Source organism: Eurytemora carolleeae, unplaced genomic scaffold (genome assembly GCF_000591075.1).
Source record: "Eurytemora carolleeae unplaced genomic scaffold, Eaff_2.0 scaffold110, whole genome shotgun sequence".
Taxonomy (NCBI): domain Eukaryota; kingdom Metazoa; phylum Arthropoda; class Copepoda; order Calanoida; family Temoridae; genus Eurytemora; species Eurytemora carolleeae.
In genome coordinates this window covers 49,562-69,118 of record NW_019396070.1, presented here as the reverse complement: position 1 = coordinate 69,118, position 19,557 = coordinate 49,562, and the positions used below count along the sequence as shown (strand labels likewise).

Here is a 19,557-nt window from a genome sequence, read left to right as displayed (position 1 = left end):
GGATAGGTTCGGTTGGGAACGTAATAATGATGAAAAGCTTTTTTAAATTTGGCTTTTTTAAAGAAAATTTTGGAATCAGTTAATAAAAAAGAAAAGATAAATTTTTGTCTTCTGGAAATCGTAAAATACATTTTCTAAGAATAAATATTGAAAGAATAATCATATGAATACATTTTGGATAAAAGAAAAAAGTAAGAAGGATGAATCATGAATGACTATCAATGAAAGGATAGGTGAAAATATCAATGAAAGGATAGATAAATATATTAATAAAAGTATGAATATATCAATGAAAGGATGAATGAATACATTGATAAAAGGATAAATGAATATATTAATAAAAGGATTAATTAATTTATTAATGAAAGGATGAATGAATACATTAATAAAAGTATAGGTGAATATATCAATGAAAGGATAGATGAATATATCAATGAAAGGATATATGAATATATCAATGAAAGGATAAATGAATATATCAATGAAAGGATGAATATGTATCAATGAAAGGATGAATGAATATATTTATAAAAGTATAGGTGAATATATCAATGAAAGGATAAATAAATATATCAATGAAAGGATTAATGAATACATTAATAAATGGAAAGATGAATATATATCAATGAAAGAATAAATGAATAAATCAATGTTTGCTACGTATAGGTGTAAGGATGAATGAATGAATGAATGAATGAATGAATGAAAGCATGTAATGTCCAAAGCTAAGTGCGCATACTTTGAAGGACGCTATAAAGCGCCCCACCCGATATATTCAAATGCACGGGTTGAAGGGAGGGAACAGAGTTAATAAATGAGAGGGGGGAGAGGATGATAGTTTAAGGGGCACTGGCTGGGTGTATGGAGGGGAGGGAGGAAAGCAGTTTAAAGTCACTAAGATAATAAACTTACTCAGTTTCTTTATGAAAATATCATAAAGAATTATCTTCTTATTGATCTCATTAATTTAGAAATAATCTGAACCTCCATCTTCTCTTCCTAGTTGTTCTCTTCTTAGTTGTTCTCTTCCTAGTCCTTCTCTTCCTAGTCCTTCTCTTCCTAGTTCTTCTCTTCCTGGTTCTTCTCTTCTTAGTTCTTCCCCTCCTAGTTCTTCTCTTCCTAGTTTTTCTCTTCCTAGTTCTTCTCTTCCTAGTCCTTCTCTTCCTAGTTCTTCTCTTCCTAGTTCTTATCTTCCTAGTTCTTCTCTTCCTAGTTCTTCTCTTCCTAGTTCTTCTCTTCCCAGTTCTTCTCTTCCTAATTCTTCTCTTCCTAATTCTTCTCTTCCTAGTTCTTATCTTCCATGTTCTTCTCTTCCTAGTTCTTTTCTTCCTAGTTCTTCTCTTCCTAGTTCTTCTCTTCCTATTTCTTCTCTTCCTAGTTCTTATTTTCCTAGTTCTTCTCTTCCTAGTTCTTCTCTTCCTAGTTCTTCTCTTCCTAGTTCTTCTCTTTCTAGTTCTTCTCTTCATAGTTCTTCTCTTCCTAATTCTTCTCTTCCTAGTTCTTCTCTTCCTAGTTCTTCTCTTCCTAGTTCTTATCTTCCTAGTTCAAGTTTTTCTCTAAATTCCATTTTTTATTGATTTCACGAGTTAAAAGTCCCTATTGACACTCAAGGTTATTATGAAGGACTAGTTCCACCATGTATAAACAGTATTTAACACACGAGAAAACATCTCTCCTGCCAAATTATTTAATATTATATAATTATTAATGATCTATTTCTATTTTCTGAATTTTGTAAAGTTGCATCAAGTCAACCGTTTAGATTTCAAGGCTCTTCGTTCCAGTTTATTTGTCTTGTTTTAGTTTAATTATATTGTTTTATTTTTATCTTTAAACCATATTCCTTCCTGCTAACTTATACTTATATTGCTTTTGTCAAGGGTTAAGCAGAAACAATGAACTTGAGATAAACTTATCTCTGTTTATCTTTCAAAAACTTTTGTCTCGTAATTGATTAAAATCATATTTGCATGGTTAAAATTAAAAAATAATATCCTTGAATTTAAAACCAAGTAAAAGGATGATTTTCAAAGATAATATATTTACCAAATGTCTAACTTTAATGAACAACTTGCCAAAACTACAGTTACAAATTACATATAGTTCAGACTTAGAATATATATGGATTTATCTTAGAATTAGTGGGATAGGTTCGGTTAGATTTAATCAATATTTTATTTTAACTTGGTGTTCAGGGTGCTCCGCGCCCCTTTTCTAGTAACAATTTTTACATTTAAATTTAGGTTAGGACAGTTTAGGGGGTAGAGCGCTGCGGCCACACTTCTTGGCCGAGCGCCGCGCATAGGACAGGCTAGGGGCCGAGCGCTGCGGCCAAGAGTTATTATTTATTATTTATAATAACTCATAAATAAATTTCATGTACTTTTTTTAAATGAAGGGGCTTGAAATCGTTCTCGAGGATATGAGAAGCTTTGTTTAAACACGTATAACACAGCTCTGGAACTAGGTTTATTGTACACAAATAAAAATAATTTTTTACATAAATAATGTGGAACTAACACCTTTTTAATTACTTTGTGAGGTTTAGAGCATCTTTAACACAGANCTAGGTCAATATACAGACAGGTTAAATATAGTTTTATCTCCATGCTAGGTCAATATACAGACAGGTTAAATATAGTTTTATCTTCATGCATGGTCAATATACAGACAGATTAAATATAGTTTTATCTCCATGCATGGTCAATATACAGACAGGTTAAGTATAGTTTTATCTCCATGCTATGTCAATATACAGACAGGTTAAATATAGTTTTATCTTCATACTATTTGTATTTTTATTATGATTTCTATATTCAATAGTTTATCCTCTCTCTTATTAACCAAAGTTTTTCTGTATTTTCTTTCTTCAATTTTTTATGTTTATTTTAGCATTTTCATTCGCATCTTTTTTGGAATGGTTAAGATTTTTTTAAGATTCTCAGTGGTTATTTAAAGACACTGTCTCGTAACTAGATAGAATGGCATGTCCAATTTACAACGGTATCCTTAAAAGCTTAGCATGTTCATGTATGAATTAGAACTCCATGTTTAATTTTTTTGAAAGCTGTTTTTTATATGTGTTTTCTCTGCAAAGGACTTGTGCATTTCATGCTTCAGAAACAGTTGAGAAATTGTCATAATTAAACACTTTTAAAGGCAAATAAATGACTTACCTTCCACATTATTGATCAGATTTAGATTTCAAGGGCACCATAGTAAATGGGACATGCCCCTCTTTAAGCCTCCTAAAGAGAATTTTCGACGATAATCCCTTTAAGTATCACGTGCAGTTTTAGTTTTCATAAAATAATATCGGATTAAATTTTTTCAGAATTTAAACAGTGATTTTACTGACTCCGCCCTGGGGACAGACAAGTCTGCTCCACCCTATGGGAACTTCCAGCTTAGAGAGTCCACGATGCAATCCATCCTAAACAATCCTAAGTATGGTCCAAGGTCGGAGCTAGGAACGAATATGTTTACCTACCTCAAATTTGGTTTACCTAGAGTACTACCCCCAGGGAAAGGCGAGCAGGTAGGAATTTTTTTCTCTTAATTTTTTCTCGAGCGTTTAAAGATTTTTCCAATAAATTAGGAAAATGTTTTTTTTTCTTTTATTAAATCCCTTCATTTGTTTTTATTGAGCGCTACATTATTTTAAAGCCTTTGTCTCCCATTATAGGGCGGAGTGCTTTGAGATTTACTTCCTTCAAAATGACAAACTAACTAAAGCTGCGTTATCTTCAATATTTAATCAAATATAAAACATATATTTATTTTCTGATTAATCGCAATAAACAAAAATTAGTTTTATTTTTTGAAACAAATTTTTTATCGATGAATTAGATTTTTTATAATTATTTTTTGATTTTTTTATGAATATGTTTTTTGCTCAACATTTTTATAGAGTTTTCTTATTTCTTAACAAATTATCATCCAAGATAGAAGTTTCGAAAAACGTGATGATTTAGTACAGATTAGAGGACTAAAGATAAAATCTTTTTTAAACTGTAAGACAACTTTTAAACTTTTGGTTTGTTTTTGAGGACTTTAGAAAAGGTTCCATAAAAATCTAAGAAGTTCAAAAAGTCTTAAAATTGTTTAGTATAAAATGTTGCTTATCTTACAAATTTGACACTAAGAGCAAATATATGCGAAAAACGAAACAGAAAACGAAACAGAAAACCAAACAGAAACCTAAACAGAAAACCAAACAGGAAACAAAACAGGAAACAAAACAGGAAACGAAACAGAAAACGAAACAGAAACCGAAACAGAAACCGAAACAGAAAACGAAACAGAAAACAAAACAGAAAACGAAACAGAAAACGAAACAGAAAAAAACAACCCTAGATGAACCCCCAAATTAACCCTAGATGCACCCCCAAAAAATTGCGTATAAGGTCCAAGAGTGAAAATTGGTTCGTTCTCAGGTTTATGAACAAAAATTCGTTTACTTATCTTATCTGTGTAATCTGTAGTTTGCAGAGACAACATCAAATGTTATGACTTTTAACCCTTTTCATAATTATTAGTTGGATAAAGACGACTTTTAATCCTTTTTTATTCTAGCAGTAATTTGATTTTACTTGTTAGAGGTTAATTGGAAATTAATTGGGGAGTTGATTCAGTTTTTAGCTTTGGTTTAATTAGACCCTGATTAATTAGAGAGAAAATTGTTAATATCAGTTTCTATATCAGATATAAGATACAGAGTGTCCATATTATGACAACTTAATATTTGTCTTTAATATACGCGGCGTTAGTTCTTCAATCTAACTGAATACCGTGTTACCCACAAAAGATAAGACTCCAAAGACAACTGCAAATTTTAAAAAGATTGTATTTTGTTTAATTTATATAATCGTTTAAGTTTGCAGCTATGCACTTTTTTACCTGCATGCAGAAGACCCAAACTAAGGGGCATCAAATAAAATCCATTAAAAAAGTTTGACCTTTTGCGGATAACCCTGTATAGTATCATGATTTAAATAATGATATTTTTAACCTTTACTAAAAACACTATGAGCAGGTGGTTAATCTAATCCGTATTGGGACTACAGAGCGTCCCAAATCATTTTAGATTATCTCCAATCTTTAACGCCAAAATACGCACAAAGTACTCGAAAAATCTAGCATTTTCTGCAAAAAAATTCCTATTTGCCGTATTAAATTTTTCAAAATCATTTCTTCTTCTTAAATTTTCTGATTTGTCCCCCAAATCCTAATCTTCGCTGTAAAATCTGTTTTTATAAATGCTGCGGCAGCGTAAGTTTGTCAAATTAATATTTAGTTTCAGTAAAATCTCTTTAATACTGAATAATCTAATTACAGGGACCGGATAACTCCTCTGGATATGATTCAACTGATGAAGAGGTCAGTTTTATCTATATTTGCCTATGCCCCCCCCTAAATGTTCCATCATATTTTTGTTATTTATTACAATTCTAATATGTGGAAAAAGTTAAATTATTTAATAATACTAATCATGATGGTGGTAGATTAATTTGATTTAGTACGGATCACGCCTTCAGTCATAATTCTAACTATATTTTAATTTATATCTATATAGATATTGATTTTGACGAGAAAATGTCATATTTTATAATTTATTATGATGCTGGTTATTAAATATAATTGACATCCCTTGTCAAAGTAATGAAAATTTAAAAAAAAAGATGGATCAGGATTTTGTGAGATATACAGTAGTCCTGTATTTAGGTTGGATACAGAGGTCAGGGACTAAGAGCTGCACGGAGTGAAGATGTTCTAAACCGGCCTGTAGAGAGCAGGAGATATAAAGGGTAAGTTAATAAATATATGAAAAAATATTCCGGAAGAAAAGAGTAAGGATGAAAAAGGAGACTAGGGATGGAAAAGAAGACTAAGAATGAAAAGAAAGAGTAAGTATGAAAGAAAATAATAAGGATGACAAAAAGTAAGAATGAAAAAAGAAGGTAAAGGATGAAAGATAAAAGTAAAGATTAAAAAGAAGAGTAAGGATGAAAAGGAAGAGTAAGGATGAAATGAAAGAGTAAGGATGAAATAAAGAGTAAGGATGTAAAGGAAGAGTAAGGATGAAAAGGAAGAGTAAGGATGTAAAGGAAGAGTAAGGATGAAATAAAGAGTAAGGATGCAAAGATCAATAAGAAATAATGAGGATGATCCAATTATATGTTATTCCAACCATGAATAGTGCATAAGAGTAAGGAAGCAAAAAGAACTCTTTATCTTTAAGCTAAAGATATCCTGAGATAAATGAAAAATGGTCAATCCACACTCTGCAGGGTTGCGCGCACTCCAGACTCTGCCTGGAGAGTTGGTGTCGGGACGGATCATAGTAGTATAGTAGTATCCGAGTATACGTGCGTGCAGAGTCTATACAATTAGACCTGGATAAACAAGGTGTTTCCCATCCAGTGAATAAATATGTAGAATAAATCCTGAACCGTGATTGACAAAATTTATATTTACAATTCTGGACTGCTTGTTTCAAGATTGGTTAATATTACTAGTAAGATATTTATTATCACACCTTACTAATGGAATTCCCAATGTTTGGTTCGTCAGCCCCTCCTCCCCTTTCTGAACATTTTCCACTTCCCGTTTTTTAAAAGATTTGTTCAATTAAGAATAAAATCATGTACTTTATTCTCCATTCTTTCAAAGTTAAAATATGCAAAAAAGTAGTTTGTCTTAACTCCGACGCTCGGCCCGGACGTGTGGCGCTCGTACACTAAACTCTACACTTACTCAGACTAAGATATTGGCTAACCATATGCTAGGGTCATCTCGTTAGCCTATAGTTTTAGTAAATTAAAAAATGAATTTGCAATTTATAACTTGCACAATCCAAAACAAAGAAATGTTTTAAGAAGTTTTATGGTTTTTTATATTTAGGAAGTTAACCCTTAAATTACATAGCTTATAGATTTTAAATTTTTTTTATTTTCTTCTAGTTTCAATTTTTATAAATCTTTAATATATTCCCGGTATCCTTCCCCAGATTCACTTATCATCAGACTTATGGCCCTGCCTTTAAAGGAAGAAAAGACATTATAATCGGTTTTAATCTTGGAGAAAATTATGTTTAAAGTACAGTTGGGTCAGATATATACTAACCTAGGCTTCTTAACGGTGAATCCTTATCTCGGAATCTACGTAGATACATGTATTTATATTCATGATATATATATAAATATATATATATATATATAAACATCCTTTCTATTTATAACTGTGTGACGGTCATAACTATTTGCATATTTGTATTCTTTAATATTTTATATCTATAGACAACATAGACCGGGGTTTTCTTATTTTTCCTAAATTTTGTTCAAATACTGTTTTATAATGCTACCATCCTTCTGTAAATATTGTCAGGGTTTCTCCTCTAACCCTGGTTTTATAATTGGACGGATAGATATTGGTTCAAGACAGATTAGAAATCATACAAGTACACCTGGAGATGATACCAGTACTCCCAAATATACCTGGAGATACTATTAGTACTCCCCAGTATACCAGGAGATACTATCAGTACTCCCCAATATACCAGGAGATACTATCAGTACTCCCCAGTATACCATGAGATACTATCAGTACTACCCAATATACCAGGAGATTCAACCAGTACTCCCCAAAATACCTGTAGTTACTACCACCAGTACTCCCCAATATACCAGGAGATACTAACAGTACTCCCCAGTATACCATGAAAGATACTATCAGTACTCCCCAGTTAACCATGGGAGATACTATCAGCACTCCCCAATTTACCAGGAGATACTATCAGTACTTCCCAGTTTACTAGGAGATACTATCAGCACTCCCCAATTTACCAGGAGATACTATTAGTACTTCCCAGTTTACCAGGAGATGCTATCAGTACTCCCCAATTTACCAGGAGATACTATCAGTACTTCCCAGTTTACTAGGAAATACTATCAGCACTCCCCAATTTACCAGGAGATACTATCAGTACTTCCCAGTTTACCAGGAGATACTATCAGTACTTCCCAGTTTACCAGGAGATACTATCAGTACTCCCCAATTTACCAGGAGATACTATCAGTACTTCCCAGTTTACTAGAAGATACTATCAGTACTTCCCAATATACCTAGAGATACTAACTGTACTCCCCAATATACCAGGAGATACTATCAGTACTCCCCAATATTCCAGGAGATACTATCAGTACTTCCCAGTTTACTAAGAGATACTATCAGAACTCAACCAGTATACCAGGATATACTATCAGTACTCCCCAGTTTGCCATGGGAGATACTATCAGTACTCCTGTTCTCTCAGTATACCTGGAGATATATATTTGATACTACCACTACTCCCAAGTTTACATGGAGATATTTGAAACTATGCTAGTACTCCCCACACTGCGATTTAATGGTCTCACGCTCTCAAGCAAAAATCGTTAAGAATTTTGCCAATAACTTCTAAAAAACCACATCTAACAACAAGTGCTTTACAGTGCTAAAATGTACATGTAAAGGGCTACAGAAAAGCATAAGTGAGTTAGAGCGGTAAAATTTAAGCTTAGGGCGTTGCGACACTTCAAAGTCAGCCCTGTCTTAAAAATTGATGAGACTGTTTATAAGGAGGCTGAATCTATGTGCCCAGTATACCCAGAGATATATGATACTCCCTGTTCTCCAGTTTTCTCAATTATACCCAGAGATATATAATACTCCCTGTTTTCCTGTTCTCTCAAGTATACCCAGAGATATATGATACTCCCTGTTCTCCTGTTCTCTCAAGTATACCCAGAGATATATGATACCCCTTTTATCCTGTTCTCTTAGTATACATGGAGATAATGGATTCTTCTCGTTCTCTTGTTCTCTCTAGTATACCCGGAGATATCTCACACTTCCTGTTCTCCTGTTCTCTCCAGTATACACGGAGATGTTTATTAAACTCAGTTCGGACACATCCGGACTTTTCGTCATGGACAGAACAGAAATTCTCACAAAATAATCGTGCGAAGATAATTCTTGAAATATCCAAGATTTTGATGAATTACTAGAAAACAGGACGATTTATCATCTACAAACACAGTATGCACGGTATACACCCCCCCCCCCTTCTTCTTGTACTAGGTCCAGTTTAATAGCTAAAATCCGTTATTAACAGTATTATATTTGTCTTAGCACGAACTATAAAGCAATTATTTAAAATATCACGTGACTAGAACCATCCCTAACTCATCCTTGTGGTCTATTAAACTGTGCCGAGGGCTCCAACTTTGCAATTAAATTCGAATAAAAATGTTTAATTCTTTGGTCATCTGGTAACACACGGTGTGAGGGATCAAGTGTTAATTCTTAGTATTTGACGCCTTTTGGTTTTAGGGTTCGAGATGGCAGGGTGAAGAGTGCAAGTGAAGCAAACCTTTTGGGATCAGATGTTTACTATGATCAACAGGAAACCCGGAGCTCTAGGAAACCACAAGGTAGGAAAACCTTAGCTCTAGGTAACCACAAGTTAGGAAACCCTTAGTTCTAGGGAACCACAAGATAGGAAAACCGTCGCTCAAGGAAGGAAACCCGGAGCTCAGGGAAAGAACAAGGTAGGAAACCCGAAGCTCAAGTAAACCATCAAGTAGGAAACCCGGAGCTCAGGGAAACAACAAGGTAGGAAACCCGGAGCTCAAGTAAACCATAAGGTAGGAAACCCGGAGCTCAAGGAAACCATCAGGTAGGAAATCCGGAGCTCAAGGAAACCATCAGGTAGGAAACCCGGAGCTCTAGGAAACCACAAGGTAGGAAACTCTTAGCTCTAGGAAACCACAAGGTAGGTAACCCTGAGATCGGGGAAACAGCAAGATAGGAAACCCGGAGCTCTAGGATACCATCAGGTAGGAAACCAAGAACTCAAGGAAACCAAACGGTAGGAAACCTTTACCTCAAAAACCCCTAACGAAGGAAACCTGTGTCTCATGGAATTCTGAAGGTAGGAAACCTGTAACTAAAGGGAACTGGGAACCACAAGGTAGGAAACCCATAACTCAAGGGAATCACAAAGTATAAAAACCATGGCTAACAGAAACTGCAATGTAGTAAACCTAAAGTTCTAGGAAGCAACAATCTAGGAAATCTGTAGTTCGAGGAAACCACAATGTAGGTAACTTAAAGTTTATGGAAACCACAATGTAGGAAACCTGTAGTTCATGGAAACCACAATGTAGGAAATCTGTAGTGCAAGGAAACTTCAATGTAGGAAACCTGTAGTGCAAGGAAACCACAATGTAGGAAACCTGTAGTGCAAGGAAACCACAATGTAGGAAACCTGCAGTTCAAGAAACCCACAATGTTAAAAGTCCAAAAATATTTCCAAAAGTCCAACCTAAAGACCTTTAAGGTATTTAGTAACCTTACCCGTATGAAACTCCAGGTTTACTTTGTATAGGTCGTGGATATCTAAACCAGGGTCTGGTTGAGGATGAAAGAGGAAGATCCCGTCTTGAATACTACCCAGAAGAGGAAGCAAGGTTTACCCAGGAAAGAGCTAGATCACAATTATCAATTGCATCAAGAGTCAACGGACCTGGAGCACTATCCTACAAGTAAGATTTTTTTTGTAATTTTTAAAGATTTTTTTTTTCAATTTACTATTTCAAAATTCGATCATTGGTCATCATTTGTTATTTTTCAAACAAAGTATTTTGTAATTTACAAGTAATAAACATTTGGTAATCAATAATCATAGACTCATATATAGAATCATATCATCTTTTAGATATGTTAATTTAAAAATTAACTCTTGTGAATAAGTTACTTTGAAAGTTAACTCTTGTTAATAGATATGTTAATTTAAAAATTAACTCTTGTGAAAAAGTTACTTTGAAAGTTAAACCATTGTTAAAAAGTTACTCAGGAATTTTCCCAACATTTCAACACATGTGCTTGTATTAATAATATTTCAACACATGTGCTTGTATTAATCAACACATGTGCTTGTATTAATGATATTTCAACACATGTGCTTGTATTAATAATATTTCAACACATGTGCTTGTATTAATAATATTTCAACACATGTGCTTCTATTAATAATATTTCAACACATGTGCTTGTATTAATAATATTTCAACACATGTGCTTGTATTAATAATATTTCAACACATGTGCTTGTATTAATAATATTTCAACACATGTGCTTGTATTAATAATATTTTGTTTGATTAAGGAATGATGCTCCGTTACTAAACGAATCCTTCTTCCCTCGCGACGTGTATGGAAGTATGGCCCAGCTATCTGATGTTGAAGGATTTAAATATCCTCATCTCCAACTTAGAAACCTATCCTATACCAGGGGGGATACCAGGGTACTGGATAATATTAATATAGAAGCCAGAGGAGGAGAAATAGTAGCTGTACTAGCAACTAAAAGTAAGTAATGTACTTTTAAATGTTTGATTATCCAAATTATTTTTAAATTATGATAAATTATTAGTTTGATATAACTAACAAATGTAGAAATACGACAATTATGATCTGATTTCTATTTCATGCTCATTGACTCCTCGGTGTAAAAATAAACGAAAATATAATTAGAATATGACAAAGAAATTCCTGATAAGATATAATTTAGTTTTAACATTTGGTATGTTTATATAATAACTTATTATCTATACAATATATAATAATTCATATGTATTTCTTCAGGTACGTACATTGAACATTGAAACAAAACATGTTTCTACCCCCTGGGGTCTAGATATTTAACTTAAAGGGGCTGTAAGCGTAATTTCAAGTGACCCTCCATGAAAAGATGGCAAAGACCGATTTACAACAATACCCATTAAACTTTGTTTGATCAAGCATGATATCTCTCTTTCCGTGTTTTTGTTTTTGAAAACTGTTTATTTTGATTTGTGACTTGCGCATTTCTTGCTTGTAAGAAAGACTGGAGACATTAAAAAAGTTAAATATAGTCAGAAAACGACGATATCTTCCACATTTTTGATCAAATTAAGGGAATTGTCATCTTTGCAGTGGAGGGTCACGTAAAATTACGCTTACAATCCCTTTAACATAAATATTAAGTATGAAAAGTATGTAAATACTAAGTTTAGTCCTACCGGTGAATAATAAAAGTAATTTCTGGGAAAATATTTAAGAAAATTCTGTAATTTAGTTTCATACNTAGCAATTGTGTCCCATACTTATGTAACTTAGGTTCCATAATTATATAGCTTGTGTCTCATACTTTTAAGTAAACCAAGAGAACAGAATGACAAATCTTGACAGTCAAAGAGTCAACAGAAACTACATTCTTATATCAGAATTCAGCTTTACACAACAGATTTAGATCAGATTTTGATACTGTTGATAAATAACAAAAAAATTGTCGTAGCCAAAAAAACTATTTTTTCTCGTTTTGTCCTTATCCTGAATACCCAATAAAGATTCACAAGGAACCCAAGATTTACATAATCTGTAAAATGAAGTTCTGAGAGGAGTAGGAACAAAGTCCATTGTAAATACTCCGGAGTTTGTTACATTCCTCCCGGAACAAAAAATACCTTTTTTGTTTGTAAACAAAGGTTTAAGGATAACAGGTGTATTTTGGGTTCTCATATATCAGACATAAACAGAAATTTGTAGATTAGTCTAAAGATTATAGTATTTAAATTTTCTAGATCTACATAAAAGGAATTGAGTTTTTGCCACAAACTCAAATTTTGTAATCCCTATATCTTTACAACCTGATAGTGTAATTGTCTATGATATGTCATACGTAGATTACTTAATCTAACAGCATTCATAGTTTGAAATATCAAAGGTCTTAACCATTGGGTTGCTAAGATACAGGGATTATAGAGTTTGAGTTTGTGGCAAAAACTCAATTCCTTTAGGATTATGGCTAACAGACACCAGAAATATATATTTTATAAATTTGGTGTTTAGGTGAGGATGGATCAGAATTGTGTAGAATAATAGCAAACAGACACCAGAAATGGGGAAGCAAGCTCCGAGCCGACATAGTGCTCAACGGAATCATGTAAGGAAACTCTTTGGGAAAATAGAATTTTTAAAAACATTGTAAATTGATAATCTTGGATTTAAAAATTAAACTCTTTCAGATAACTTTTTTAAATTGAACTAATATAAGTTTAAATTTTTAAATTATTCAAATTTAGTTTAAAAGATGAATTAGAATTTTAGTATTACTCTTTAAATCNTCATTGATAAGAATTAGAAATAAAATTGATATATGATAGAAGGATAGAAAGATAAAGATAGAAGTATAGAAAGATTAAGATAAAGGTAGGAATGATAGACAGATTGAGATGAAATTTCTTCTTAAAGGGACTGTATACATATTTTAAGTGCCACTCCATTATAAAGTTGCATGTCCTAATCAACACACAGTATAAGAGTTGTGAGAATCTGACCGGAAAAATTTTGTACACTGTAAACTTTGTCTTTGTCACAAATGCTGATTTTTTAAATCCCTATATCTTAACAACCCAATGTTGTAGACCTTAGATATTTCAAATTTTGACTTCTGTTATATCAAACAATCAAAGTTTTAAATGTCAAAGGTTTACATAATTTGGTTGTAGATATATAGGTATTAGAAAATTGGGATTTGTTGCAAAAACTCAATTTCTTTTTCAATGGAAATAATCAACAATTAAAAGCGTTTCTCGGATAAAAGGATAACTTTGACATCCTTAATCTGTTAAATGGCACTGTTGTGAATTAGATATGTAACTCTACAAATCGTGGGTTGCTTGAAATTACGTTGACAGTTCCTTTAAGCTAAAAATACCCAAACCTTATATTATATTAAGATGTACTCCGGAGCGTCTAGAAGACAGAGTTGCCCTTGTAGAACAAAACATAGAATTTACTCCGGATATGTCCGTCCGTCAAACCCTGCTCTTCCACTCCTTTCTCCGTGAACCTGGAACCCTGACAAGAGGACGGGATACTAAGGGTCGTATAAATGCTCTGATAGAAGATCTAGGGTTGAGTCAGGTCAAACATACCAGGGTTGCTGACCTCACGGTCTCTGAGAAACAGAGGTTAAACGTTGCATGCCATCTTCTCCTGGATACAGATATAGTTATATTAGATCAGGTAATCCAACCCTTACAGTGGTCAACAGAATGAAACATAAAGACGACCTAAAATCGATCTACTGTTTACAAACCAATGAATCTTGAAATAGTTTTTGAAACTTTTCTAAATAATATCTTCATTATTTCACTTTATTCTGGCCGTGTATACACTTTACAATCTGTAAACTATGCAGGTGCTGCATATTTAAATGATATAAACTTTATATGGAGACAACGGTAACCTTGAAACCTCAATTGGATTAATCACATAATTTCCCGGCTTAAACATTGTTAATTCTGATATTTTTTCCATCGTTTCTGAAGCATGAAATGCGCAAGTCACTTTTGCAGAGAAACCACAAATGAAAAAAACCGTTTTCAAAACCAAAAGCTGTCATATCTAATTCAAATTTGATCATACAAAGCCTTTAAGGGTACCGTTACCAATCTGACATTGATTGAGGGTCCAATAAAATTACGTTTAAAGGGACCGTTCACTTATTTGGGTAATTTGATGGTAAAGTAAATAAGCATATTAGCTATTCTTTGGTATTAGTCTTACTTAGACAACTGGGGGCTATAAAAAGTCGGTTTATCATTTAAATATGATAATTTTAAATGTTATCGGGCTGTTGTTTCTGAAAAAATGTTTAAATAGTGTTATGCAAAGGTATCATACCTTTGCGTTGGAATTCCAAGCGATAACTCGGCTTTTTCTCCGGTCATAGATATCTTTGAAAACTAAGCTTAATACCAATGAATATCTAATTAGTCTACCAGGAAATTACCCAAATAAGTGAACGGTCCATTTAAAGTCACACAACAAGAAATGAAGAGTTTTAAATCGTCGTTTGATCTTGGGGGCCTTTTTTCGTTAACATAATTATGCATTAATTTTACTTTAAATATTATAAATATTAAACAAAACTTTTAGATTTTAAATAACGTTTGAACTGCTAAATAATAACGAAATCAACCGAAATAATGAAGTTTGTATTAAAATTTTAATTCAGTAGACTAAATTTGTCGTACTTTGTCCCTCCATATTTAATGATTTGAATGTTTAGCCGACAAGAGGAATGGATATTTTCGACACCTTCTTCCTGGTTGAATATCTGCGACAGTGGGCTGCAAGGGGAAGAATAGTTATTCTTACAATACATCCTCCCACATACGAGATATTTACAATGATTAGTAAGGTGAAAATAACATTATCAAAAGTATCATTCCTTTATAAAGAAATATGTTTTTTTTTGGTTTGCAACATTGAACCCCGCTAATATAAACACTTAATTATGCAGGAGGCAACATTGAACCCCGCTAATATAAACACTTATTTATGCAGGAGGCCGGATGGGTTAAAACCAGCTCTTTATAAAAGAATTTCATTCTCATAGATATTAGAATCAATAGAAGTTAAACCTCTGTGGGCGTAGATTATTAAGTTAAAAAAATCAAAATATCTGAATCATTAAATCCATGTATTTGAGACTCAGAGCTTGATTAATGTCTCAATTCAAAATTTAAAAAAGAAATTAGAAAACTTGTGACTTAAATGGTTTTAAACTTTATTGTAAGGATGACGTTTGATTCATCTAAAATGGGAGATCTCCAAGGATTTATATTTTTTATCTAAATTTAAAAACACATTAATAGGTTTCTATAAATTACTAAGTTTTAGGCCGCTTCGTACCCCAATGGTCCCAATTGTCCCAATTGTCCTATAAATAATGTTTGTTTTTAACTGTTGCTCTGAAAGTTGCATTTTTTAATCATTCTCCGAGGAACTGAGTCTTTGCCACAAACTCAAATTTTCTAATTTTTATATCTTTGAAACCTTTGATATTTAAAACTAAGACCACTTGACCTAATAGAATCTTTAATTTGAAATATCGGGTTGCATAAATATAGGGATTAAAAATCAGAGTTTTTGGCAAAAAAAATCAGTTCCTTTTTGCGGAATTTTCTATTTGAATTGTTGCATTTTCAAATTGTTCAACTCTAACGGTCCAAACCTTCCCTTGGGTCATACTCATGTAATGTGCCCCTCAAAATTTGGATCGGTATAATCATTTTCTGAAAACTTTAGTTCATGCATTAAAGACCAATAAAGACCAATATACGCATGGTTAAAAAGTTTAAATTTTAAGTAAGAATAAAGACCATTGCTTGCATTGGTTCAGATTGAATGTTGTCAATCGCGTCTCTCGCACTCTATAAGTAGAAAAAGATAAATTTTATAAATAAAAAAATTGTGTTTAATAATATTTTTGTTTAGGTTGTACTCATATCCAGCGGGAAACTCATGTATTTTGGAAAACGGCGAGAGATGTTAGCTTATTTTGCATTTATAGAATATCCCTGTCCAGCTTACAAGAACCCATCTGATTACTACCGTAAGTTCTTCTTTCTTTTATATTTTAAGTCAAACCACAACAATCACAGTAAGAGATTGTTCATTTGGTGTACCGCCCCCGCATGCCGTCTGTACAGTCTGTTATATGTACAGTACTTGCTCTATAGCTGTATAAAAGTTGGAAGGGTACTTCAAATTAACCGGAGTTTCAGTAACTCTGTATTTTTACAAACTTTTGGAGTAGAAAAACGATTACGCTATTTACAAGTGTATAATGTATAATGTTAGATTCGTATAATTTGGAATTTACTGTTACCGTATGAGGACTGAAGGGGTTATAAACAGTACACAACGAACGACCCCAGCAATCTAAGTTTCTTTTCTCCATGGGGTTTTCGTCATCTATGACTATCGATCATTGCATGAATATAGCGCAGATCCAATCTTAAACGCCAAAATACGCACATAATACTTGAAAAATCTATCATTTTCTGCAAAAAAATTCTATTAACAAAATCAAATTTTTCCAAATGATTCATTCTTCTTAAATTTTCTGATTTGTCCCCCAAATCGTAATTTAAACCTATTGATGCAATCTAATTTGATGTGCAGGACCAGTGGGACGTATGATTTGGGCTTGATTTGAGCCTAGAATTTTCTGGAAAATTCTCTTGGATTTTAAGCAACTCACAAGTTTTAGACAGCAACGTGTGTGTTTAATTATATGAAAAAAAGTCATTTTTGAAATTCCAAATTCTTTTGGGAACCACTTGATCTAATAAAAACGTATATTTCAGTTGATTTGGTGACTAAAGACGACCTCTCTCCTGAAGCAATGCTGGAGTCCAGTCAGCGTATTGACACGCTGGGAGCCACCTATCGAAGAAAAGCGCAACCTCTCTCCGACCCTGGACCCCCCGGCATGCTGCCACCTAAGATCAGAAAAGCTAATTTGTTCATGCAGATATTTGGTTTATGGATGTAAGTATGTTTTATATCGGAAACGGAGTACATATAAAAAGATAAATTTAAAGGGACGGAGTACATATAAAAAGATGAATTTAAAGGGTCTGTACTCTGTAAACGGAGTAAATATAAAAAGATTAATTTAAAGGGTCTGTAAACGGAGTAAATATAAAAAGATTAATTTAAAGGGCCTGTAAACGGAGTACATAAAAAAAGTTGAATTTAAAGGGTCTGTACTCTGTAAACGGAGTACATATAAAAAGATGAATTTAAAGGGCCTGTAAACGGAGTACATATAAAAAGATGAATTTAAAGGGTCTGTACTCTGTAAACGGAGTACATATAAAAAGATAAATTTAAAGGGCCTGTAAACGGAGTACATATAAAAAGATGAATTTAAAGGCTCTGTAAACGGAGTACATATAAAAAGATGAATTTAAAGGGTCTGTAAACGGAGTACATATAAAAAGATGAATTTAAAGGGTCTGTAAAAACGTAAGGAAACACGAGATATTCATCTTTTCTCTCGGAAAATTAATTTTTTCAATTATGGTTGTTGATTTATGCTACAGAGACAATAAAGATGTCAGAATTCAACTCGAAGTTTAAGTTAAAAAACGACAATATCTTCCTCATTGTTACATAGTGCAGTACCATTATGAACGGGCTTTTAACTCTAATTAACTGAAGGATCACTTATAGCTATGTTTGCATTTCCTGTAATGCCATTCAATTTTTTGTCAGCTTATAACAATTGAAAGGAATTGAGTCTTTGCCACAAACTCTGATTTTTTAATCCCTATATCTAATACCATATACTTTAATATTGTAAACTATGACTTCTGTTAGATCAAATAATCTAAGCCTGAAATATCAAAGGTTGACACAATCTGGTTGTAAAGATATATGGATTAGAAATTTTAGTTTGAGAATAAAAAAATGGATAATTTCTAAGCCAGTTCTGAAAATACTTTTAAAAATCTAACAATTAATTAAAGATGATTTTTAACATAAGTTCTTTATTTTAGACGAGCTTTAATTTACATGTATCCGTTCAACGTAATCAGTTGGGTTAAAATCCTCCTGGTGTCCGGTATAATGTCAGTTTGTCTTGGCGGAGTATTTGTTGGAACAAGATGGCGCTTCTGGGATGACACGTGGCAGAAGGAGCCGGAGTTTGAACAGTACAATATCGCCGACAGGGTTGGATTCCATCACGTGATGCTGGTGGTGGGGGTGTGGCCGACCCTGCTCCACCTCGCTACGGATATATGGGCGGGGCAGGAACCTGTTCACAGGGATCTACAGGATAAACTATACTCAAAGTTTGCGTATTTGATTACTAAGGTAAAGCTGAGAAATTTTAAATGCATTGATTCCGCAATTTCAAAAGTTTAAACTTTTTAAGACTGCAATTATGATATTTTATCTTAAGAATTACTATAATTCCTAAGGTTGTAAATGTACTTTTTTAATTTCAATTTTAAAAAATGTAATTCAACATGAATGTAGAAACTATGTACAATGTACATTGTTGCTGTTTTCAGAGTATGTACAGTATACCAGCTGTTGGAGGTATATTCCTGTTGTACAGTATACCCTCCTACCTTCTCACTGGTATACACTATCCCAGTATTCCTGATCTCAACTCATTCTATCTATATATAGGTACGTAGTTTATTCTACGTTTTGTAAACCTTTAAAAATTAAACTCAATAACTGCCCTTTATTATAATTATTCAATTCTTAGAAAAGTAAATTTTTATTTTTAAATAAAATTATCTATTGTTTACAATTACATAAACATTAAAAAGCTTCTACACGCACCTCTGCCTCTTTAGTAAAAGTATATGAAGCATAAAGTCTGACCGCGTCAACCTTGTTGCACCGGCTAGTCCTGTCCATATAGCAAGGTACAATACAAACTGGGACCGGAATGGTTGACCCCGAGCGGAAATTCAAATGTACTATGGCTGGCCGTGTCTGACTTTCTTTTCTGAATTGAGAAAATGAAAAGATAAAAGAAGATATTTGAGGAAAAATATTAAATATTTGTTTATAAAAGAATAGTATTTAATACATAAGAAACTAGACTTGAGTTGAATGGTTCGGGGAGAAAAGAATTCTTAAATAATAAAGGAA

General features: G+C 32.9%; 2 protein-coding genes across 2 annotated transcripts in view; both read left to right on the top strand.

Annotated features, from left to right (window-relative positions):
• The window catches only part of LOC111711931 (ATP-binding cassette sub-family G member 8), a gene marked incomplete in the record, with an annotated part of 21,283 nt that extends 2,165 nt beyond the window's left edge, over window positions 1–19,118 (top strand). The window contains 13 exon segments of the mRNA XM_023486416.1: window positions 3,335–3,538; window positions 5,338–5,379; window positions 5,725–5,807; window positions 9,373–9,473; window positions 10,430–10,586; window positions 11,210–11,412; window positions 12,934–13,027; window positions 13,824–14,112; window positions 15,161–15,292; window positions 16,372–16,489; window positions 17,247–17,430; window positions 18,444–18,762; window positions 18,963–19,118. Of these exon segments, the coding sequence (XP_023342184.1) occupies window positions 3,335–3,538; window positions 5,338–5,379; window positions 5,725–5,807; window positions 9,373–9,473; window positions 10,430–10,586; window positions 11,210–11,412; window positions 12,934–13,027; window positions 13,824–14,112; window positions 15,161–15,292; window positions 16,372–16,489; window positions 17,247–17,430; window positions 18,444–18,762; window positions 18,963–19,091 (2,055 nt within the window).
• Window positions 638–1,560, top strand: LOC111712083 (uncharacterized protein aq_1188-like). Its single transcript, XM_023486604.1, has 2 exons — window positions 638–660; window positions 972–1,560. The coding sequence occupies exons 1-2, from the start codon at window positions 638–640 to the stop codon at window positions 1,558–1,560; spliced, it is 612 nt and encodes a 203-aa protein (XP_023342372.1).
• Window positions 19,119–19,557: the final 439 nt, after the last annotated feature.

Coding starts and splice junctions, on each gene's coding strand:
- LOC111712083 (XM_023486604.1), top strand. CDS start 638: ATGAATAAATCAATGTTTGCTAC. Junction 661..971: donor AATAAATCAATGTTTGCTAC/GTATAGGTGTAA, acceptor TCATTAATTTAG/AAATAATCTGAACCTCCATC.